This window comes from Colias croceus, chromosome 2 (assembly GCF_905220415.1).
Source record: "Colias croceus chromosome 2, ilColCroc2.1".
Classification (NCBI taxonomy): domain Eukaryota; kingdom Metazoa; phylum Arthropoda; class Insecta; order Lepidoptera; family Pieridae; genus Colias; species Colias croceus.
The window spans coordinates 4,490,928-4,516,102 of record NC_059538.1 but is presented as its reverse complement, the minus strand read 5'-3'; the positions used below and the strand labels follow the sequence as shown (position 1 = coordinate 4,516,102).

At 33.0% G+C, this 25,175-nt stretch overlaps 2 protein-coding genes across 3 annotated transcripts; one reads left to right on the top strand and one right to left on the bottom strand.

Annotated features, from left to right (window-relative positions):
- Positions 1-2,238: 2,238 nt before the first annotated feature.
- Positions 2,239-5,311, bottom strand: LOC123702715 (dynein axonemal light chain 1-like). Its single transcript, XM_045650503.1, has 5 exons — positions 5,293-5,311; positions 4,528-4,691; positions 3,953-4,064; positions 2,705-2,851; positions 2,239-2,426 (listed from the first exon to the last, which is right to left on the bottom strand). Exons 2-5 carry the CDS (start codon positions 4,680-4,682, stop codon positions 2,277-2,279), a joined length of 564 nt encoding a protein of 187 aa, XP_045506459.1. The 5' UTR covers positions 4,683-4,691; positions 5,293-5,311; the 3' UTR covers positions 2,239-2,276.
- Positions 5,312-8,281: 2,970 nt separating this feature from the next.
- Positions 8,282-20,545, top strand: LOC123703210 (probable ATP-dependent RNA helicase CG8611). Of its 2 annotated transcripts, XM_045651149.1 has the most exons (14): positions 8,282-8,393; positions 8,843-8,848; positions 12,744-13,279; positions 13,621-13,789; positions 14,438-14,595; positions 14,683-14,956; positions 15,028-15,268; positions 15,348-15,901; positions 15,989-16,165; positions 18,173-18,261; positions 18,427-18,528; positions 18,769-18,920; positions 19,713-19,932; positions 20,327-20,545. In XM_045651149.1, exons 1-14 carry the CDS (start codon positions 8,355-8,357, stop codon positions 20,457-20,459), a joined length of 2,850 nt encoding a protein of 949 aa, XP_045507105.1. In that variant the 5' UTR covers positions 8,282-8,354; the 3' UTR covers positions 20,460-20,545. The 2 variants fall into 2 exon arrangements, with proteins under 2 accessions (XP_045507105.1, XP_045507098.1); XM_045651142.1 differs by lacking the exons at positions 8,282-8,393; positions 8,843-8,848 and adding an exon at positions 12,587-12,671.
- Positions 20,546-25,175: the final 4,630 nt, after the last annotated feature.

Sequence of the window (25,175 nt, the reverse complement as noted above, 5' to 3'; positions counted from 1 at the left end):
ATTAGTATGGATTCAAAATTTACCTAATTCCGATTCCTTATAAAAAATATTTAGTTACCTCAACGTATTCAAAAGTATGATCTAAAATTTAAATAATACTTACCATAAGGATTAATTTGTAAGTGATATCCATTCAATGCTGTCCTTTTAAGCAAGGGCGGTGGAGAGTTGAAAATTATCCTTTTCACGAACGACCTTAAGTATAATAGAGAAAGCACTTAAGCCATTTTCTCCGCCTTTAAGTGGCGTAAGCGCTGCTGTATTTGCAGCGGCTTGTTTTGTGAGCTAGAAAATCAACCATTATAGTCCACGAAGCTTATTTGGGCCGTTTGTGTGCTAGCTTCTGAAGGGGCCGAGAGGGCGGGCGTATGGGGAACATTTCAGGCTAATGTGGCCATTGGGCGGCGCTAACAGCAATTAGGCTACATGCGAGTAAATGGATTGTGCATTACCGACGACATAGATTGATTTATTGGCTCCACAGAGCGAGTGGCCGCTTTCGATCACACGATTTAACCAGCTGCTACGATATAGCTATTACGAAAGTGGACATCGATTGATCCATTATTAAACGCGTTCAGTAGCATAATCTGTTGCCAATTACCTTGCAATCATATCGTTCACAAATGTGCAAAATTATTGATGACGATTCGATTCGAACCCTTTCCGTATCGTTTTCATGTGAAAACTTATGGACGGTTATGAAGAAATAGAAAAAGATATCACGCGATGCTATTGTTTATTCACGGCTGAGAGCATATTCGCAGATTGCTATATTTAGTCATGTCGAAAGCAAATTTTATTGGATATGAATGTCATATTAAATTCAAGTCCCTCAGTGATCATGTTATAACGCTGTGATCTCTATATTCCTTCACGTAAAACATCACATCTGTTAGTGGCCGGGCTTCTTTGTACCGGTCTATGAATAATAAATGTGCCGATAGCCGATTGGGGAAATTGAATTTTATAGTTCGTAACACATTCGAGGACAGATGTCACAAAATGCCGCTCGCCGGCGGCAATACGGTATGTAATCGAAATGTCAAATAGAAATCAAAATTGGGTCGATTGTCATGTAAATAATTAAATAATGACCGCCGGCACTCAAGCACTCAAATATGTAGGGAAGGTGCGACTTTCATTGTGATTAACAGAGTTATTTCTGTTTGGGCGAACAATTATCGGCCCATTACCAAAAGCACACAATGGTCGGACTTCCATTAAATTATTGAATGCCATTCAAATGTCACCTATGGTGTAATATCATTATGGTTTTGGATACACGCGATTCTTATATTAAACCGAGTATCTAAATCAATTTCTAAGGGTAATGAAATGGCCTTTTAAATACTTATAAAATGACTTATAAGAAATAGTTTTACTCGCTTCAAAGTAAAAGGGTAGGTCTTTATTATAGGTTCATAATGAATATAAATTTGTGAAAAGTACTTAAATAATTTTCAAAATTCGGCATTTAAAATGATTATATTATCATTTTCATTTCTTATAATTATGTTCAAAACAATAAGCGGCATGATAATCTAATTGTCTACTTTAAGAGACAAATACTTTTTACCCTATATAATTTAAAACCCTTCAAGTTGTGTTCAAAGCTATCATGTAGCAATAATTCAATCTCCGACAGATATATTGTCGTTAATTGATTTCCCCTCGACGAGCGTCTCTCAGGGCTCTACGAAGTTAGATAAATTCGCGCTATCCGTTTACATCATTAAATTTTATTAGAGGCAATACAATAGCAGGGCCATTGGGCGACTACAGTGAGGGACTTTTCCGTCGGCAATTGCGACCCTCGCCAATTCGTATTTCCTTTTGCCGCGAATTAATCAGGCTATTACGTCGGCTTTCAGACGTATGACGAATCGTAATAGTGGACGGACAACACTATATTGTACTGTTATATTTCATGCGTGATTTCTTTTTTTATGTATTTTCATCGAGCTTAATGGTTTAAGCTTGAACTGAGAGTGGACATACCTACCTATTAGCGAAAAGATTTTAATTTTTAGTATTTGTCTATAAAAATGTGTTCAATAAACTATAAAGTTATTTACATAGGTTTTTTAGATCTTATTAAAATCGAATTGGATTACAAAATGATTTAGGTAACGAATCGAAATCGTAGGTAGTCTAAAGATTTGTTTCTACATGGAAATAGGTATAGATTTTACATAATGAAAAAAAGAAGTACCTGGAAGCAGACAAAAATAACAATTCATATTATAAGGAGTATATTATAAGGTTCATAAAATCTATTCAGTATCCCTCAGTATAGGAATGCCATCGAGTTTAGTAATTTGTTGCAAGCGGTTGGAAGCCTGGGTACGCCAAGTATCGACGTCCGCCATATTTTCACATAGAGGATTTCCAGTGAAAACCAGATCTCTTAGAGAGGAGCACTCCTGAAAAACCAATACCGTTATACCTACTATAACTATAACATTGACAAACGTAAAACAAGTTAGAAATAAGAACAAAAATACTCATTTCAAAATTTGAAATAATAGGAAAAAAATGTTCGTAATACGGGATTTTCAAACCATTTTACAATATTTTTTAATGGATAGCATGGAATTGCTTAATTAAAACTGTATACTAAACTGTGTTAGATTCAAATGAAGCTTTTTTTTTAATCTTTGAATCATAACGATATTTTCAATATGTAGAGTGCTACACCCACTTGTAACCTATTGAATTCAACCCATTCCTTGACTGCATTATTGGACATATAAAGGACCCGTAGATTCTTCATAACACCGATTCCTTTCAGCTTGTCAATCGGATTGTAACTTATCCATAATTCTTCTAACGTATCAGCTACTGTTTCCTTACGAAAAAAATGCAATAATTTTTAGGCAGGACCCGCAGGACACAAGAAGCAGATAGTTAAGTGAAACTATAAAGAAAATCAATGAAACGACCGTGGTTAATAATAGTGAAGATCGGATCTACTGGTCCGGGAGCCAGGTGCAAATTTGGTTAATTATTTCCTCTCAAGAGATAATTCGTCAGACGCATCAAGCCAGAGCGATCAAACGAATAAATCATATTGTTATTCTCATTATCATTTTTTATCAAGTTTATATAATAAATATTATTTATCGAGTTACTAGTTCATTTATTGCTAATTGATAATTATTTGAATAAATAAATATAAAAAATTATTTGATTACATACTTATTCGTTTCAAAAATATTGATACTGAATGTTTATTTCAACTCAACTCTTATATTAAAGCGCAATGTCGAATAATTAAACATACGTCATTTCCTCTCAGGTGAAAATTTGTGAGCTGATTTTTAATATACTGATGCAATAAAAAAAATAAAAAATCAGCTAGCAATAAGTTGAGGAAAACCTAGTCAGCTGATGCATTTAAATTGGCAATAGATGCTTCTGTCTAACTCCTATGTAATAACTTTCAAAGTATCAGCTGACGGTTTTTCCACCAAGATACAGCCACCTGACCTATATATTTATCCACAGTTACATATAAGCTATCATCAGGTAAATTTTTGTTTGAGAGGAAATCACGGAAAATATTTTTTTTTTCATGTTCGAGACACCAGCTGACGTATAATACACCATGTTGTAACCAGCTGATTATTTTTTTCGTTGAGATATTGGGTTAGCTACAATTTGACAAATTTTTAGCTGAGAGGAAATGAATGAATGTATTTTTTTTCCTACGTGCGTGGGAGGCTACAACCGCTCACCTCCCCAACCGAGTTCCAGCTGACGTTCACGAGGTTTCATAATACTATACTTTGATGCATTTTACTAATTACCGCTTGAGAGGAACTTGGTCATAAAATCTGTTGCTGGCTCCCGGAACATACGGTTTTTAGATGAACAAAATTGCGTAAAAGTAGGTATTATGTACCTATTTAATTACAATAACATTTTTATTATTAAAAAAGCAACTTACAATTCCAGCCAAGGTCTTGATATAGTTTCTTCCTAACGATAAAATCTTAAGACTTCTCATACCAGCAATGCCTACAATTTTATCTATCATGTTGGATGACAGACTCAACTTCCTGCAACACAAAGTAGGTAATTGTTTCCAGTAGGTACTTACCTATCATCGTACCGGGTAAATATTCCAAAAACGCCTTCAGTATGAAATTAGCCATGTAGTTTTTTTATATAGCTACATTATATAGGTACTAAAGTTTTAAACAAGAACCCTGGATTATTGAACTACTCAGAAAAAGCTCTGAAAAAGCTCTTAGAGCTAGCGCGCAAGAGCAAATTTTGTCTCCGCAACTATTTTGTCTCTCCCATCAACTATGGGGAGTTGCGTCGCTACGTGCGCGCACTTTCTAATTTCTTAATAGCCCATTGATTTGATGGGAGAGAAAAAATAGTTGCGGAGACAAAAGGTGGTCTTGCGCGCTAGCTCTTATTTAAATTTTTTAGCTTCCGCGATTTTGTATTAATAAACTTATCTTATATTTGTTTCTTCATAATATCGAATAATATATAATAAAAATAACATACTCGCACGCAACAAGAGTGGAAAGTGCGCCATCCATCTTCTCGATAGGTGGCCACTGGAACTGCAGTTCTATTACTTTGGCTTCAGCAGCCGATTCACCGGTTTTCTTTTCCCAACGCGCGATAGCCTCTTTGCATGTTGTGGGTTTTAATGCCATCGCTTAAAGCTTTTAAAATCTTATTTAAAATAACGAAAAGTAAAACTTGCAAGCTTGTATGTAAATAATTAACATGAGTTGTGTTATTGACATAAAAGCTTATCTATGATGCCGTCTGGATTTTCTTTATACTATAGGTAATAGGTTTTATTCTGTGGTTTGATTGTTTATGCCAATGAATAAATTTGAATGTCCGATGAATGTCGCTAGAAGGTATTGAGGGCGGGTCAAGGGCGGGTCTAGCTGAGGGGTAGCATATATCCAGTCGTGGTCAAGAAACAAGGAGTTATATTTTTTAATATTTTATTTTACAACGGTCTCAACGGTCAATCATATACAACTACGTATGCTACGACATGTCGATTAAAAAAAAAGAATTCAGCAAAATTCGTATCTATGCGATATATAAACCCATGCGAGGGTTGTCCCGGGTGGCCGGCGGTAATCACGTCGTGCCCTCACACCTCTGGGCTCGACCCTCGTCTTATGTTCGTACTATGTTTGAATTCTAAGTGTACGGATTATATTTTTTCCATCAGATTCATTGTGATTTGTGTGTGTCCGATTTTTATTCATACGCAACTTTGCTGAAGTTTTTATTTGCACTTACATGCTATCCCGTGATGCCTCTGTCATGTAATCTAGAAGGGAATAATTAGGTATTATCAATGGATCATTAAGTAATAAATGTCCATAATATCCGTTATATGTAAACCCATGTATTTTTTGAGAGCTTATTTTATTTTCTTGTTTATATAAGTATCTATTTATTGTAGTTTTGAAATATCGTCTCTTATAATCTTAAAATTGGTTTCTTTTTTAAAAGAGTTGACTCCCGCGATTGATTTTCGTGTAACACGCGCGTTAATTAAAGGTACTAAGCAAGGTACCTACTAACAGTTTACATACCTACCTAGTAGTAATATCACAGATAATAATAATTATTATTCTGATTCGGAGTTTAAAAGCTGGTATCATATTTTAAGCAATATATCTAATAATATTTTAAACTCATTACTTTAACTTAGTTACTACACAGCAAGTAATATTAGGTAGGGTGGATGTACCACTAGTTGACCATTTAAGCGGTTTTATCTTTAGCTACATATAAAAAACGGGTTATTTGTTTTACGTTCAATGTTATTTTTGGGACACAGATAATTGAATACTCACTGCAACTATTGTTCTTAATATAAATTTGATAACCTTTAAAGGTTTTATGAAAACTACTCTGAAAGTTACTTCTGCTAAAAACACCATTACTTGACCACTGATCACCAATATCTGACCATCATTGCTCTAAAAGTTGACCATTTTCAAAATGGACAAAATGTCCTTCTTCGAACATTAGTTTTGTTTAATAAATAAATATATTATTTAATAAATAAAAATAGGTTGATGAAATCAAACCACTTGGTCACGGAAATCAAGTGGACAACTCAAAGTTAATAATATTCTCGGCCCCGAAACCTGACCAACTAAGTTCGGTATAAAAATCTTACGGTGGTCAGCTTTTGGAAATATGCAATATATAGCTATGACTTAACTACGGCTTATATGGTTTGTTAAATTAGGTAGGTATAAGCACAAAACAAAGCAAGTCTTTCTTAGGAAAATATAAAGAACCAAGAGCTGACCATACTGGTCAACAATAGGCGAAAAATTGTTTTTGTTGCTCCAAAAGATAACGAGGCCGCTAAAAATCATGAAAAACTGTTCATGCCAAAAATGAAGCCGAAAGTCTATAACAGAATGGTTCAACATTTTGCCTATAACAAGACATATAAAGAGTAATCGATTGCATTCAAGATAAATTAAGATTTCCCAATCAACTCCCGATAAAAAAATCTTAGTAAAAAATGTGATTACTTACGGGGCACCTACTTAATTAAATATTCGTGTTGAAAAACTGTCAATATTTCTGACCATTGGCAGCAAGGTTTGTTTTTATTTTATAGATGATGTTGCTTTATAGAAAAAACAATAAACTATCATCTGGGGCTGCCGTATTTTCTTAATTGGCGCGTATATTTGAATATCGGTCATGTATTGGCGCTTGGTCAGCTAGTGGTACATTGACCCTACTTACTTTAAAAAAAATAATCATTGATTTATAGCCTCTTTTTCATATATTACCTAACTAGCTTCAACCGGCGACTCCGTCCGCGCGGATGTTGGTCTTCGCGTGGATGGTTTATTTCTCCATTTTGAGACCTCTGACAATAACATCTTATAAATATCTATTGGACCCAATTCCCAAATACGGTTAGGCCTATAATATTACGCAACGTGTGTTCGCGGTTCTACGGAACAACGTCTAAGTATAGATAAAACTGAAAAATTAAGATTAATTTTTTTCTACGTATTTTTCCAGGATAAAAAGTATCCTATTTTACGCCCAGGATAATAAGGTATAATTATACCAAGTTTCATCGAAATCGAACCGCTAGTTTTCACGTGATGCCTTCACATACAGACAGACAGACAGACAGACAGACAGACAGACAGACAGACAAAAATTTTTTTAATCACATATTTGGGTTTGGTATCGATCCAGTAACACCCCCTGGTATTTATTTTTTCAATATTTTCAATGTACAGAATTGACCCTTCTACAGATTTATTATATTATGTATAGATTACATGTTCTCTTCGTAGTTCGTGCCTACATAATATTCTTAACTATTTTACTAAAAATTTAAGTATCTAACCCAATCTTGCACATAGGTACGTTATTTTTAAACTGCGCATGATTTTGTTTCCGATTAAAGACTCCATTCATGATATAATTCGAGGGCTTACATGTTTTATGTACGGTTTTCGAAACGACAAATATTTATTCCACCCTATAGATTCTTTAAAGTAATGTTTTGTCGGCACGTGGCAGCACGTGATCCTCTTGAAGTTCACATCACATAAAACACGCGTGTAAGCTTTTAATCGATAATCCCTAGACCCTAACTGCTCCTTTAAATATTGCTTTGAGAAACCACTAAACTGTAAAGAGCGAAAAAAAGCAATTATTATTCTGTGATAAAGAAGTTTGCCCACATTCATTAATTAAAATTATCTAAATTTATTAAAGTAAGAAATACATACATGTAATCGATTGCAGTTTATTGTTCCTACGTGGTTCCTACTAATACAAAAATAAAGTTTGTAAGTAAGTAGGTACATATTATGTATGAAAACAGGTGACTTTGGTACAACGATGAATGAATGAATGATGATGAATTTGGTACATATACTTACATTAATTACTTAAATAGGTAGGTACTATAGTCTGAATTTGCGCGGTAGCTGGGCATTGGGCTCCTTTTGCCCAGGTACCACGCGAGTGAAGCTGCGGTCTACGGGCTCCAAGTTCCAACTGGCGAAATATGTCAAGTACAGCACGTAGTCATAATATATGTAGTATAGTGTGAACGAAAAACATGCTACAAAATTTAATTGTCATGAATAAAAAAATTAAAAGTAGGTACCAAGAGCACATGTGTAAGGCTACTGCGATGATAGGAACGCAGATGAAGTCAAACTTAATGTCAAATGTCAAGCAGTTGTCAAAATTGACACATTCATGCAGTGGGTGAATTTGTAAACAAAGTGTCACAGCGTGCATATAACCTCTTTTTTGATGTTCTGAATCGAAATTGTGTACTTTATTCACATAAAATGGAAGATTTACAACTAAATATCACCACTACTAAAAAAGTATATACAAAATTAATTTGCGCTACCGTGAACCGTGTCTTACCATATTATACTGACTTATTGTGTTGTTTCAGAAAAATAATGTTAAAGGTAGGCCAATTCAAAAGAATGTTGGTGAATATAAGTTTGTTTCTAAGCCAAACTATTCGGGGAAGATAATGGCGAGAAAACGTCCACAAAATGCTATTCCTAAAAAATTTACCAATCAATATACGGACAATTCTGCATCAAAGTTTGAAAAACCAACTGAGAGCCCTGTTAAAAAAGGAAATAATCTGGAGACAAATTTACGTGACCTCGCTGAAAACAAAGGAAAGTTTCAAGGGAAAAATTACCAAGAAGTGACCGATGAGATGGTTATAAAACAAAAACAAAGGAGCGGAGGCTGGATATCATCACTATTTAAAAATAACCCAGACGTCCCTCGAATTGGCCAGAGAGCAGTAAAGCCTGTTGTAGAAAAAGTGTTTGCGGGAACAACATTTGCCGACTTAAACATTCATCCCCATAGCATTGCAAATCTTAAACAAAATTTGAACTTGAGTGAGTTAATGACAGTACAACAGAAAGCAATACCTATTATTTTACAAGGAAGAGATGTTTTAATCAGGTATTTATGTTAGTTGGTATTTAAGTTATATCCCTTCTTTAATTTTATATAAGCCCTTAAAGTGTTGAAATAGAGTTAAAAGTTGAAATTAAATAAGATGGGGATAAGAGTGAGGATGTCATGCTTTAAATTATGTGATAATTTATATTATATATAGTAAAACTATTATTCATTTGCCCTCATTCAATTAAAATTATCTTAATTTATAAAAGTAAATGTATACTTACTTTATTACTGCTTACTCGTTTCTTTTAATATGTTGTACTTAATTCCAAAGTCACAGAGTCAAATACACAAATAAATCTATGTATTATTTTTTATAATAGGTCACAAACAGGTTCGGGAAAAACTTTAGCATATGCATTGCCAGTAATTGAAGGTTTGCAAGCTATAAGGCCTAAAATAAATAGACATGATGGTGTCAGAGCGGTAGTTGTTGTTCCCACTAGAGAACTTGCCGTGCAAACATATGAATTATTTGTTAAGCTTACTAAGGTTTGTATATTATCTATATTAATATTTTTAAACCCATAATACATATACTATATTTATTGTGTTTTTTTTATTGCAGTTTAAAATAATTATTTCTTAATTTTTTTTTGTATTTTCAAAATGAGTGTAGCATTCAGATTTTGTCCTATATAGGAATTACTGCATGTTAGTTTAATAATGTATTTTAATGCAATTAGCTGTTTACATTTAAGTAGCTTTTCAATTAGCAACTAAATGATACTTAGTTGCACTTGACTCATTAAAATTATAGACATTACTTTGTTTTCTTTGTGAGTGAAAAATAAAAAACTAGTAAACCTCATTTTCACCCACAAGTTCTGTTTTTATGCTCCATTTGAAGTAAACATTACATCAAAATAATGTAGCAAAATGAACAAAATAAAAATGTATGGATTTGTAGCATGTTGATTAGGTGTTACTACAATATGTTTAATTATTCCATTTCCATTGCGACTTGATGTTACAATTCAGGCTTCTTGTTTGTTGAAAATGAATAATTAACTTAACAAGAAATAATAATAAAAAAATCTCAAGGTGGATGTAAATATCATGTAAAAATTAAAATTAAAACCAAGATTCATGAAAGCTTTTAAATTCAAACAAGGTTTAACCAATATCAATAAATTTTAGCCATTCATATGGATTGTCCCTGGACTGCTCAGTGGGGGACAAAAGAGAAAAGCTGAAAAGGCCAGGTTAAGGAAAGGCCTGAATATATTAGTAGGTACCCCAGGTCGAATAAATGATCACTTAAGGCATACGCATTCTTTAAATTTTGCTAAAAGCGGGTAAGAAACTAAAATTTGGAATAAAATTTCTTTGAAAAAATTTTTTTTTTTCGTTTACAATATCTTTATGATTACTTGTTAACATTTTAGATGTTTAATATTAGACGAGGCAGATAGATTATTAGATATGGGTTATGAAAAAGATGTGGCGGCAATAGTTAAAGCTATCGAAGACCATAAAAAGAACGCTACATATGATCCTATGGCATTAGTCAAACAGAGCATTATAAAAGGTCCACCAGAAAAAGACGAAAGTTTAAACGACGATACAAATAAGGAGGAAACTGTTTCAAAACATCCTTTGACTGATATATTTATATCTAAAGAAAGACAAACCATTTTACTGTCGGCAACTTTAACTAAGGTAAAAAATAAGAGACAGTTAAATTGAATTTTTTATATTAAAAATTTACTTAAATAATGTAATAATGTTAATGCTTAGGCCGTTGAAAACTTGGCTGGAATAACAATGAAAGAACCCGTTTTTGTCGACACTTCGGATGGAAAAGCAATTGTAGCTGATTCACTCAAACCAACTAATGAACAAAAAGATACAAAAATTAACGAGCAAATTACGAATGACAAAAAGAATAAACCAGCCCCAGCCATTATTGAAGAAAGTAAACAAAATAATAACGAATCAGCTACGAAAAAGGAAGATACGACACCAGGAATGATGGAGACGGAAGGAACTCCTCAGCCACTTAACATTATTCGCCGAAACTTTGATGGGCCAGTAAACGAATCTTCGTGAAAATGAGAAGACAAGAGAATCTTTTGTAAAACTGAAACAAATTTGCAATAAGTATAATATAGTAAATATATTTTAAACCATCGACATGCCTAACAATAATTACTATTATAGGATTAAAAAATAATTATCATTTTTCTGTTTTCAATAGGTATCGATTTGAATCGACTAAGAAATCGGCATTGAAAATCGTGGGGTACAACTCTATATGCTTATTTTTGACAGAAAAATGAGAAATCAACCTTTACCGCGTTTCGACAGTTTGGAATGTTTTATTTTCATTGCTAGTTTTCAATGCATGTCCAGTCTGGCGTGTAAAATTAAAACCGTAATGGAAAAGTTGCATCATTCCGTTACCATTTACATTAAATTAATACGGAGCACAAAAATAAATTGTTTTATAAGTAACTAGCGGTCCGCCCCGGCTTCGCCCGTGGTACATATTAACGTTTTCTCTACATAAGAACCATCCTCGTACTTCAAGGAATATAATAAAAAAAGAATTATCGAAATCGGTTCAGCCGTTCTCGAGTTATGGAATTACAACGAAAAGTGGCATTGATTTTTATATATTAGAAGATAACAGATATTTTAGGGCAAAAAGTACTTACAGGTGAAAGGAAATATTTTTATTGACACCTTTAACTTTTTTGGTGGTGTTCGCACAGTTAGTTATCGAGCACGGGGTCATTTTCTGTTTGCATTAGTACGTCACACACGTAGAGCGGTCGAGAGCGGACTGAGCATCGTGGCGAGCAAAGACGATGATTAATCGTCTTTTTGCCACGCGAGGTACATACACTCTTTCCTTCTATCTCGATATAGTTCTGTGGGTACAACGATGAATGAATGAATGATGATGAATTTGATAGGTACATATACTTACATTAATTACTTAATTACGGCGTATTCAGAAAGAAAGCTTGAAACTTGTAAGCGCTTATCGGCGCTTGTCAATGCTGGTTCGTTCTACACAAAGGAAGCAGGTTGAAGCAGACCAAAACAAATTTTATATGGCAGCCACCAGCATTGTTGAAGCTTGTCGGAACTTGTCGGCGCCGATCAGCGCTTATAGGCGCATGTTCATATATTTTCCTGCGCAGGTTACCAGCGCTGACAAGCGCCGATAAGCGCTTATAAGCGCTTATAAGTTTCAAGCTTTCTTTCTGAATACGCCCTTAGGTACTATAGTCTGAATTTGCGCGGTAGCTGGGTATTGGGCTCCTTTTGCCCAGGTACCACGCGAGTGAAGCTGCGATCTACGGGCTCCAAGTTCCAACTGGCGAAATATGTCAAGTACAGCACGTAGTCATAATATATGTAGTATAGTGTGAACGAAAAACATGCTACAAAATTTAATTGTCATGAATAAAAAAATTAAAAGTAGGTACCAAGAGCACATGTGCAAGGCTACTGCGATGATAGGAACGCAGATGAAGTCAAACTTAATGTCAAATGTCAAGCAGTTGTCAAAATTGACACATTCATGCAGTGGGTGAATTTGTAAACAAAGTGTCACAGCGTGCATATAACCTCTTTTTTGATGTTATCGAAATTGTGTACTTTATTCACATAAAATGGAAGATTTACAACTAAATATCACCACTACTAAAAAAGTATATAAAATTAATTTGCGCTACCGTGAACCGTGTCTTACCATATTATACTAACTTATTGTGTTGTTTCAGAAAAATAATGTTAAAGGTAGGCCAATTCAAAAGAATGTTGGTGAATATAAGTTTGTTTCTAAACCAAACTATTCGGGGAAGATAATGGCGAGAAAACGTCCACAAAATGCTATTCCTAAAAAATTTACCAATCAATATATGGACAATTCTGCATCAAAGTTTGAAAAACCAACTGAGAGCCCTGTTAAAAAAGGAAATAATCTGGAGACAAATTTACGTGACCTCGCTGAAAACAAAGGAAAGTTTCAAGGGAAAAATTACCAAGAAGTGACCGATGAGATGGTTATAAAACAAAAACAAAGGAGCGGAGGCTGGATATCATCACTATTTAAAAATAACCCAGACGTCCCTCGAATTGGCCAGAGAGCAGTAAAGCCTGTTGTAGAAAAAGTGTTTGCTGGAACAACATTTGCCGACTTAAATATTCATCCCCATAGCATTGCAAATCTGAAACAAAATTTGAACTTGAGTGAGTTAATGACAGTACAACAGAAAGCAATACCTATTATTTTACAAGGAAGAGATGTTTTAATCAGGTATTTATGTTAGTTGGTATTTAAATTATATCCCTTCTTTAGTTGTATATAAAGTGCCCTCCCTTAAAGTGTTGAAATAGAGTTAAAAGTTGAAATTAAATAAAGATGCACCATGGGGATAAAAGCGAGGATGTCATGCTTTAAATTATGTGATAATTTATATTATATATAGTAGAACTATTTTTTATTTGCCCTCATTCAATTAAAATTATCTTAATTTATAAAAGTAAATGTATACTTCCTTTATTACTGCTTACTCATTTCTTTTAATATGTTGTACTTAATTCCAAAGTCACAGAGTCAAATATACAAAAAATTCTATGTATTATTTTTTATAATAGGTCTCAAACAGGTTCGGGAAAAACTTTAGCATATGCATTGCCAGTAATTGAAGGTTTGCAAGCTATAAGGCCTAAAATAAATAGACATGATGGTGTCAGAGCGGTAGTTGTTGTTCCCACTAGAGAACTTGCCGTGCAAACATATGAATTATTTGTTAAGCTTACTAAGGTTTGTATATTATCTATATTAATATTTTTAAACCCATAATACATATACTATATTTATTGTGTTTTTTTTATTGCAGTTTAAAATAATTATTTCTTAATTTTTTTTTGTATTTTCAAAATGAGTGTAGCATTCAGATTTTGTCCTATATAGGAATTACTGCATGTTAGTTTAATAATGTATTTTAATGCAATTAGCTGTTTACATTTAAGTAGCTTTTCAATTAGCAACTAAATGATACTTAGTTGCACTTGACTCATTAAAATTATAGACATTACTTTGTTTTCTTTGTGAGTGAAAAATAAAAAACTAGTAAACCTCATTTTCACCCACAAGTTCTGTTTTTATGCTCCATTTGAAGTAAATATTACATCAAAATAATGTAGCAAAATGAACAAAATAAAAATGTATGGATTTGTAGCATGTTGATTAGGTGTTACTACAATATGTTTAATTATTCCATTTCCATTGCGACTTGATGTTACAATTCAGGCTTCTTGTTTGTTGAAAATGAATAATTAACTTAACAAGAAATAATAATAAAAAAATCTCAAGGTGGATGTAAATATCATGTAAAAATAAAAATTAAAACCAACGTACATGAAAGCTTTTAAATTCATACAAGGTTTAATGAATATCATAAAATTTTAGCCATTCATATGGATTGTCCCTGGACTGCTCAGTGGGGGACAAAAGAGAAAAGCTGAAAAGGCCAGGTTAAGGAAAGGCCTGAATATATTAGTAGGTACCCCAGGTCGAATAAATGATCACTTAAGGCATACGCATTCTTTAAATTTTGCTAAAACCGGGTAAGAAACTAAAATTTGGAATAAAATTTCTTTGAAAAGATTTTTTTTCGTTTACAATATCTTTATGATTACTTGTTAACATTTTAGATGTTTAATATTAGACGAGGCAGATAGATTATTAGATATGGGTTATGAAAAAGATGTGGCGGCAATAGTTAAAGCTATCGAAGACCATAAAAAGAACGCTACATATGATCCTATGGCATTAGTCAAACAGAGCATTATAAAAGGTCCACCAGAAAAAGACGAAAGCTTAAACGACGATACAAATAAGGAGGAAACTGTTTCAAAACATCCTTTGACTGATATATTTATATCTAAAGAGAGACAAACCATTTTACTGTCGGCAACTTTAACTAAGGTAAAAAATTAGAGATAGTTAAATTGAATTTTTTGATATACATATTATAATGTAATAATGTTAATGCTTAGGCCGTTGAAAACTTGGCTGGAATAACAATGAAAGAACCCGTTTTTGTCGACACTTCGGATGGAAAAGCACTTGTAGCTGATTCACTCAAACCATCTAATGAACAAAAAGATACAAAAATTAACGAGCAAATTACGAATGACAAAAAGAATAAACCAGCCCCAGCCATCATTGAAGAAAGTAAAGAAAATAATAACGAATCAGCTACGAAAAAGGAAGATACGACAGTCAAAAGTAGAGGAGGCATGTATTGACTATCATGTATTAGAGTTGACTATCTTAAATTATTATGTTAATCTTATAATAATTGTTTTTTTTATAGGTCTTAAAGCGTTTAACGGTGCCAATCATCCTGATATATTTAAGAAAGATGAAGTTAAGGGTGAAAGTAACGAAAATCAAAGTAAAATGAGCAATGACAAAGATGATGACAGCGACAGTGACTCTGATTACGAGTACTTTAAAGTACAAAAAGAAATCAATACTAAAAATAATGTTGAAGAAGCAAAAGAGGAAGAAGATGAAAAGGAAGAAATAGCAGAGCCACAGATTAGTATGTTTGAAAATGCTCTAAAAACAGCTATTGTTGAAGATGAACTTGTTCTACCAGCGACTGTTAACCAAACCTTCCTAGTCGTGCCCATGAAGTTGAGACTTGTCTCTTTATGTTCTCTTATCGTAGAACATTGCATACTAAATAAAAAAGGCGGGAAAATGATTGTGTTCATGGCGACATTGGAGATGGTTGACTATTTTTCAGAACTAATAGAAACTGTCCTTACTGGAAAAGACGTTAAAAAACGTAAACAAAAGAAACTTAAAAATGATATCAAAGCTAAAAAGAGGAAAACGGAAGGTGACGATGAGGATGAAAAGGTAAATAAAGTGAAAATATTTCCGCAGGTGAATTGAGTTTTTATAAAAAAAAACGTGTTTTATTTCATCACATATTTTTTTATAAAGGAGTCATCAGACGATTCAGGTTCTGAATTCGAAATTGACTACGAAGCTCCATCCGAAGGAGGCCTCATGCAGATGGATGTGGATGTGTTCAGTTTGCACGGTTCTATGCCGCATGAGCAACGAATGGAGGTCTTCAAGCAATTCCGTACTGCGAGAAGAGGAGTGCTGTTTTGTACGGTAAGTTGGATTAAAAAAAGGACGTGTGTGCCGAGCACACGTGTCTGAAGTGAAACTTCTTTGTCAAGATTCGAAGGTAGCAGAATCGTCGCCTTACTCATGACGTGACGGTATTACCTTGACGCGATCTTGAAATTTTACTTTCAGCGCGCCTAAAGAAGTTTCATTTAAAATAATAATAAAAGGTTATAATAATAAAACTAGTTCATTAACTTATAACAAAGTCTGTCCAGATATGATTTCTGCTAATTTCGTGCGTAAATAATTAAATATGTAAAAAATATAATAAATTATAAAAGATATATAATTTTATTGATAAAGTTTCGTATTGTTGTACGTTAAAAATAATGCAATTTTTCACAATAAGTATAGATAATTGTTGTTACACTACATTCATATTTATAGTCCTTTCCACCTAAGATGATTTCTGTGACACATCGATTTTTGACACGTGTAGAGATAGATGTCTTTACTGAAATCATATCAATTATTTCCGATAATCGATAATATTTTATATGGAAATGAAATCGATTTGAATAAAGTACCAAAATTAGTTTTTTGGGCATTTCGCCAACAATTAACTAAGGAAACTTAGCAAACAACAGCAAAAAAAAAGTCAACAATAACAATTAGTAACAATAACAGAATATCACGTAAATTAATTATCAATATAAAAATGCAACTTGTATACAAAGCTGACGCACTCGTACAGACGATTGACTCGATTGACAAACGATCACAAGATGGGCGCCGATTATATTTTTTCCAACTCTATGATTTTTCAACGATCCATTTCATGTACACGAATTGCGTATGTATTATATTTTTGTGTTATTTTATTTTATTTTTCATTATATTAAACTAAACAATACTGTTTTTGATTTATATGCATATGATGTTTCATTTTTATATTTTTGGTAATAATGTCGCCATAAAATAAAAATACTATGCACTAAAATTATTTTGGCGTTTTAAACATAAAATACGTAAATCGGAACACGACGAAGTGTCACAGGAATCATCCTACGTGAAAAGGACTATAAATAATTTCTAGGTATAGAATATTATGTGCTTATTTTAAATTAGTTCGTTGATGACTGCGTTTTATATGAAGAAAAAAAAAATGTGAGGAAAACGTAAAATTTCTCAATTTGACGGTTATTATAAAGTAATTTGCATAGTACAATATGAGTTTTACAATTTTGTACTTGAGAATAAAGAAAAAAATGTAATAAAAAATGATATCTCTCCAATCTCGATCACAGCAGGGTGCTACTACCGCCTGGTTTCCTATTACACCGTATAAAGCTTTTATTGAGTGGCCTTTATGGATTAATTATCGTTGGTAATCTAAATTTTAATGTATTATGAAAACATTACAATAGTGTTGTGTATAATATGTACACGTATATCTTATCTGCAAAAAGTTTAACACGTGAATACATTGTATCGACTTATAATAATTAATGTTTGTAATTCAAAATTATGTCACGCCACAATGAAAATTTTATTATTTCTCATCAATGTGTTACATAAATGATGAAATTGATTGATATAACACGTATTTTTTATTAGATTACGGCCTATTGAAGAATAAGAACAATGCTTACCACGATTGTCGACTATTAATGTATGATTTTAAAAATATATAAAGTAGATAAATAATACATTATTATTTGAAATTATAGGTCTTGCTAGAAATCTTACTCTGTTCTTTCGATGAATTTATTGAAATCTCGAACGCAAAAAAACAATTTATGACGAGACTATAATTTACCCGCAGTGCTCCCCTCCTGTTGGTCTTAGCGTGATCATATATAACCTATAGCCTTCCTCGATAAATGGGCTATCTAACACTGAAAGAATTTTTCAAATCAGACCAGTAGTTCCTGAGATTAGCGCGTTCAAACAAACAAACTCTTCAGCTTTATAATATTAAGTATAGATTCTTGTCTAGTCGATACTCACAGTTCCAATAGGAATAGCAATTTTATTTTTCATATTTAGGATGTAGCAGCAAGAGGAATAGATGTCCCACGCGTGGATCTTGTATTACAATACTGCGCCCCCGCCTCGGCTACGGACTACGTGCACAGGTGGGTGACATACTACTAAGCTAAGAAACGCGAGACAATTTGTTTATTGATTTTAATTTTAAAAATAAATAGTTATTGAGCAAACGCTATTCGATTTATCATTTAAAAATCCGATATTTTGTCTTAAAAATATCAGTGAAGATTCATTATTATTTGCATTAATAGGGTCGGACGTACAGGCCGAGCAGCTCAGGTTGGCGCTGCCGTTATGTTCCTACTGCCGAGTGAAACTGAGTTTGTTAGGCATTTGGAACAGAAAAGGATCAGGTTCGTATTTAATTAAGTCCTTATATCGTAATCGAATGATTCCTTATATATTCCATTTGATGTATACTTACCCCCATTTTGGTGGGGAAGAAAGTAATAACAATTAGGATATTAAAGTCTTTAATGAAATAAACAAATAAACTAGATCGTATCCATCATAATTTCTGTTTTAATGATCTAAGAAAGTTAGATGACATTCGAATAGGTCAAATAAATAAAGCTAACATTGTTTTTAATAAGGTTGCGCCAATCGGACGAGTCGAAGGTACTAGAAGCTTTACGGACGGTTGCGCCAAGCGCGGCGAGCATACAACGCGCGGCCATCGCGGTACAGGCGAAGCTGGAGCACACCGCACATTCGTCTAAGGATTGGCTGGCACGGGCTAGCAGAGGTGAGTATTGTGCAATAAGGTTGCGTTAGTAGGAGGAGTGGGAAGGTTCTAGAAGCTTCTAGAAGCGCCGAACTCAGCATGCGTGCAGCCATCGAGATGCAGGCGAAGCTGAAGCATAACGCGCATTCGTTCAATATATTGTATTAACTTTTATTTATTTATATTAACTTTAAGTTGTTATTACAAATTACTTCTCTTATATATCTTCAATATTCAGCCTATCAGGTGGGTTGAAGTGTTTATTACAAATTATATTTAACTGTTTTAATTAGGTAATGTAAAAAATGGATACATAATATTATTATCCTCATGTAGGTAATCATAATCCAAGATCCTGAACTGTTTTTGTATACGGAATATAATTTTTTTTTATTTATTTTAATTTCAAATGTCTTCATTATACTAAAGTAATTAATATTGTAATATATAAATATTACAAACTGTAGAATCTTAAACAGTAACGCAGGTCCGTTTCCACGCAAAATTTTCCTCAACATTATTGTTTTTATTCCATGTTTATATATACATATTTATTTATTCCTATATTAAAAAAGCAGTATACCTCATACTCATAAAAAGTAATTACTAATTAGTTTTGAGGGCGCTAAACATTATTTGAAACTTAAATTTATTATAGAACTGAGTCCGGCATTTCTATTGCATCTATAACCGCGACGTATGGCCTTATCTAGATGCAAGACACTTGCATTTTGCGCTTTACAGTCGCAGTTTTTGGCATTCAATTTATATAAGAATAAAAATATAAAAAATCTATACTATTTCCGTTCATAGCGTTCACATCCTGGGTGCGTTTCTACTCGGGCTATCCCCGCGAAGTAAGGCCCTATCTTGACGCAAGGCACTTACATCTAGGGCACGCGGCAAAAGCCTTCGCTCTACGCGAGACTCCGGCGGCCCTTGCGAAACGTGCGAGGTCTGATCCTAAACTAATGAGGGAAAAACCTATGAACAGATTGACTGTGAAGGATGAGGAGCAGAAGAAGAGACCAGGGTATGTTCTGTTTTGTTACGTATTTTGTATATAATACGTAGATACTATCCTGGTTAGCCAAGATTTGAAGTTCATTCAATGTTCAATAGTCCAATATTTGATTGACTAATTACATTAGTAATGTCAAGCAGGTACAGTCAGCAACGATAACCATTTTGACAGTTATAAAGCTATTACTTTTCATAATTAATAGATATTCTATATCGGATATTTTTTCCTTTATTGAGCTTTTTCAATTTGTAGATTAGGTATACCTACAATTTTTGTTGATTGTACTATGATGTTTTTAATCCATTAATTCAATTGTATTTTATTCATTCGTCATATTAGAACCTTATAAAATTGATATATATCTTTCAGCTCTAGTTGGCTAATGACATTAAATACCTTACAGATTCCCTAAAATGAAGCCGGGCGCTTTCGCGAACAGAATAGCCAATAAACAGAGTTCGATGCACACAGCTAGCGAGTTTGACAGTGGTTTGCCGCCCGTCGATACTTACACTAAGAAGAGGAAAAATAAGTAATGTGTATGGATTAGTAGAATAAACTTTCTAATGTACAATGTGGATTGTAAATATACGTTTTTATAAATATATTTCTTTCATTGCTACCTCGCATTTTATGAGAAGTTAAATATATATGCAACGTTACCTTTTTTGTATAGTCTAAAACTCCCTGGTTTTCAATTTATCTAAATTAAGTCGTTGATATATTATTATACACATACTGTTGTTATATACAAGATAAAAATGAAATTAATACACTAGAATTAGTTACTTAGGTAGGTAGTTAAAAGGAAATATTTGATATAAAACCGCTTATTTTGCTCTATTCGATTGTTCAAACCCTGATACACACAATGAATTATCTAACATAATCTTTATGCATCGACGTGTTACATAATTATGATTAACGAGATTAAATACGAATGTAGCGATTCGGCGGATATGCTTTCACCGCCAAACTCGACAGCCAATCGTTTTCAAATTTAGCGAGATAATACAGATTATTGCCCAAAATAGATACGCTATATGAGAGAAAGTAGAGACAGGGCGTCAAAGTGTTATGAAAATGCGAACAAAATGATGGGAGTTAGTTAAAAATAAATGTTATTCTATAATTGGAAAATGTACCTCCGAAATTGTAATCGAGCGTAGAGTCGTCAGCCGCGTAATGGAAGCGGAGCCGATGGCTACCGTTTTCATTTCTGATTCACGGATGACTCGAATGAAAAATGACTTTAAACCATTACCGTGCCCCGTCCGGCCTTTTGATATTTAAATTTTTTTCAAGCGGCCATCATTATGTCGGCATGATTTGCGAATTTCGCCCCAGCGCGCGGTTTTTGTTAGCCCTGAACTTTTTTGTAGCTCTCATTTATGATGTTTTTATTGCTGCATAATGACAAATTAAAAGAGTATTGTTGAGCTCTTTCATGCTATAATCTTCCCCTTCAAGCTTGATGAGTTGTCTCCAGAGACACTTTTGAATGTCTTAATCGTGACGTTGATAAATTTTATACTGTTACTGAATAACTCATAGCTTACTGTCTCCATTGTAAAACCGTGTCTTGTAGCTTTTATGGAATTATGAAATTATATGTAACAGTAGTGCGTAAAATAGATTTAGAAATAGACAATTTTAAGATTATTATTCTGAACGTATTTACTTTGTCAAGTGCATCGACGTTCCCAAAACGATCGAATGTTCTTACTTCATAGGATTTTTTTCTTATTATGTTGAATAACTCCCAATAACTCCATAAAAGAGACATCACCTTTCAAATGTAAAGAAACTGTCTGTTTTCTATTTATTTATATAATGACAAGATAGAAATAACGACCACATTATACAGTAGGTACTGCTAGGTACATGTAAAAATATATACAGTCTATGTAAACCTGGTCATATTTAATTACAATTTTGCATAACATTGTTCTGAACTTGTCTCTAGGCAGCTTTTTGTTTTCTGTATATACCTAGTATAGTGGTGTGCCGTGACTTCTCGCATCATTAAGCGGCACATTTGCATGGCGGCCGGCGCCAGGGCTCGTGAAAAGGCCTTTTCATTAGCAATTTTACGGAAAAATTGTTCATCACAGCTGCCTTTGTTTTTAATTATTCATTTATCAATAAAGTTATAGCTTTTTTGGACAATTTTTTTATTAATTTGCTGAGAACTAAGAAATTACCTAGTTATAAGTATATAATAATTTTTCGCTAAAAATATACATATTTTGAAATATATTTAATTATTTAGCAATATAAAAGATAACATAAAATTTAGAATAAGTGCACCGTACTACAACTATTATCAGTTCGTAGATAGGGAATAGAACACAAACTAGCACTTAGTTGTTTCTATTTTTAATGTAAATTAAAGCACACAAACGTTACAAAATACCAATTAGAAATTTTTACATTCACAATTCAAACGCGCAAAAACAGTAATAACATTAAATTACGAAACATATTACTAGATTACAAAACAAGCCATTTGCTACTGAGCGAGCGTCGGCTCATCTTTGATTGATGTATGATGAATTGAATCAGATTAAATAAATTCGGGCTTCATAGTATAGCTTCTTTCACGGCAAGAATTCTAATAGAATAGACGGCAAATCAATTCGGTAGTACCATCAATGGGGCAAGCTTGGTGGCCTACAGGAAAAAATAGAGCTGCCGCGGCCCGCGTTAAACTTTTGTACCTCTATTGTCTACCCTCTCTGAGGAAGTCCAAGTCTCAAAGTCCAAGCAATTGTTATGCAATTTTTATACAAAACAAGCTTTTAACGCTAATAAAACATAAGTAAAAGTAGTAATCGCTCATTAATTACTCATTATTTTTTTCCAAATAAACCCTTCTCTAACCTTCTTACATTGTTTTCACAATGAGGGAGAATGTATACGTGTTTATTCCGCTTAATTGAGCATAATTGTGATAGAAATAAAACAATCAACTATTTACACAAAAAAAAATCATTAGATACGCTTGGAAGACATTTTATATACCTATATGGTAAGGCATTTTATAATCATGTGAGGAGTTATAATGACGAAATCCAGCGACTGTAGAGATCTGCAATAAATTAATTATTCATGGTAATTTAAAGAATAACACAATTTACTTTTTTCATCATGATTACATTTTGTTATGATCTTTTCTTGTACTCTACCCGAGTTTACTCATCACAATGATTTCTCTGAAACAATCAATGTTAAGTGGGCAAACTATAAACAAACGAAGGTACGTAAGTAAAGTAAAAACGTAATTTAGCAGTAGAGGGTTTGTTAATTGTTATTTATTACGTTTTTACGTTAGGTTAGATAATAAGTAAAAAGCCGTGTAACATACAAGATACAAAAAATAAAAAAGTTTATTTTCTAATTTTCAAAAATAACACATTGTAATTTGTAAACATGGGACTTTTCCACTAAGTACCTTGACTTAGTGGAAAAGTCCCATGTTTTATAATTTCCTTTTTAGATCGGGCTTTCTTTATGGACATGTGGCTAAAGCAACTGTCTGTGCTCTACCAGACCGAGACCATAGGTATTTTTTATCTTGTTACTTGTATGTTGTAAATGAACTGTTCAATGTTTTGGTGTTTCTTTAAACTAATTATATAAAAAAATCACGTCGATAAAACTACATAAAGTCAGCTGCTTATAGATAAGTCATCAAAATTGTAAATACAATCGTATCGTATAATAATTATTTTATTAATTAAAGTTTTTCACAACAAATAAAAATATGCCTTAAAAAAGAGTTATGGTATAAGTTCTGCACAGCCAGTTGGTCTATGCGTTGGTCGGCGTTGGTTCAAACGCGCCTAGTCATGACCCACCGAATTATGGACACAAAGCGTCGTTGATACCGAATATTCCATATAAATATTGAGCTAATCGCCCTTTCAATGAAGCGGCCCGCTTTTTATTAATAATTGATCGCAGAGAGGCGAGTCATGCGCCGTATTGTGAAGATACTCGAACATATTTTTTGCTGCGAGTTAACTCATTAAGCGAGCATATGACGGCGAAGGGGCGTGCTCCCGTGGAACTTGTCCGAAACTAATTTTCGATGGGCCCAAGCTATGCCCTGAATTGTGGAACCAATCTTTGTTTATGTTTACCTAATAATGTTTTTTCGGGCGACATATTGCCTACTTTCGTTAGCTTTTTTGTGACATAATCATAGTCAGTTGAACACCCTTTTCTGGTGAGGATGAAAGGTCAGACCATCATTGTATCATAAATAATTATATTCAAAACATAATTAAAAAGTGTTTATAAAATTATTGATTTAGAAGCTTACCTAGAATTATGAATTATTGTACAATTGTTATTGAAAAGATATTTGTGATGGTTTATTTAGAATAATAATTAAGTAATAGATCGCTACTCTATCATAACTAATTTACTCCTATGGATGAATATTCTCGAACAAATCAGTTAAAAAACGTTAAACTTTTATTTAGTGACGAACAAAAAGTGCATAACCTACTTACGAAATATCAAAAAGATAACATGCTAGGTACATAACGTAGCTACAAATATTTCACCAAAGAACAATGCTTACTTTCATTAAAAGCAATGTCTACTTAGTTCCGTTTATCCCACTTATCTAATTAAACATTCTCACAGTTTTCATAATACAATAACTTTTAATTTTTTAAATTATTATGAGTGCGTCGCTTACAGGTGGTTAGGTTAACAGTATAACAACTTCGTGAGAAGTCGGTTAAAACCTGTATCATGACTATATTTTTGTTGCCTTTGGGGAATAGCTTATTAGCTTATATTTTCCAAAACTTATATCATATCATAATAACGTATTAATATTTTATATAATACATCGATGATAGAGATTTAGTGCTTGTTCTACCGTCTATACGTTGTAAATTACACACCAAAAATAAAATTGCCCTATGATATACGAAAAGAAATTTAATAGGTACAGTATTATTATTTTACTGTTATTGATTATAAGAATTGTATATGTAAGTAAATTAAAGTGACCTACACAGAAATCACAAGCTTTCACGGTAATAATATATTTGGTAGAGCTTGTGTTTGAGTTGCATAAAAAAGAAAACTCTACCAAGGCACTTTTCACTACACCAATTCGTTATAAATTAATGAAGAACTATGTATACTTCTTTTGTTTCTAACAAGAGAAATTTTATTGAACTGTCATAGTTAATTTATTGTTGACACTTGCAAATTGTTTGAACCAAAAT

Coding starts and splice junctions, on each gene's coding strand:
- LOC123703210 (XM_045651149.1), top strand. CDS start 8,355: ATGGAAGATTTACAACTAAATATCACCACTACTAAAAAA. Junction 14,596..14,682: donor TTAAATTTTGCTAAAACCGG/GTAAGAAACTAA, acceptor TTAACATTTTAG/ATGTTTAATATTAGACGAGG. Junction 15,269..15,347: donor GACAGTCAAAAGTAGAGGAG/GCATGTATTGAC, acceptor TTTTTTTTATAG/GTCTTAAAGCGTTTAACGGT.
- LOC123702715 (XM_045650503.1), bottom strand. CDS start 4,682: ATGGCATTAAAACCCACAACATGCAAAGAGGCTATCGCGCGTTGGGAA. Junction 4,065..4,527: donor TCCACTCTTGTTGCGTGCGA/GTATGTTATTTT, acceptor TTTGTGTTGCAG/GAAGTTGAGTCTGTCATCCA. Junction 2,427..2,704: donor TTGAATTCAATAGGTTACAA/GTGGGTGTAGCA, acceptor TTGGTTTTTCAG/GAGTGCTCCTCTCTAAGAGA.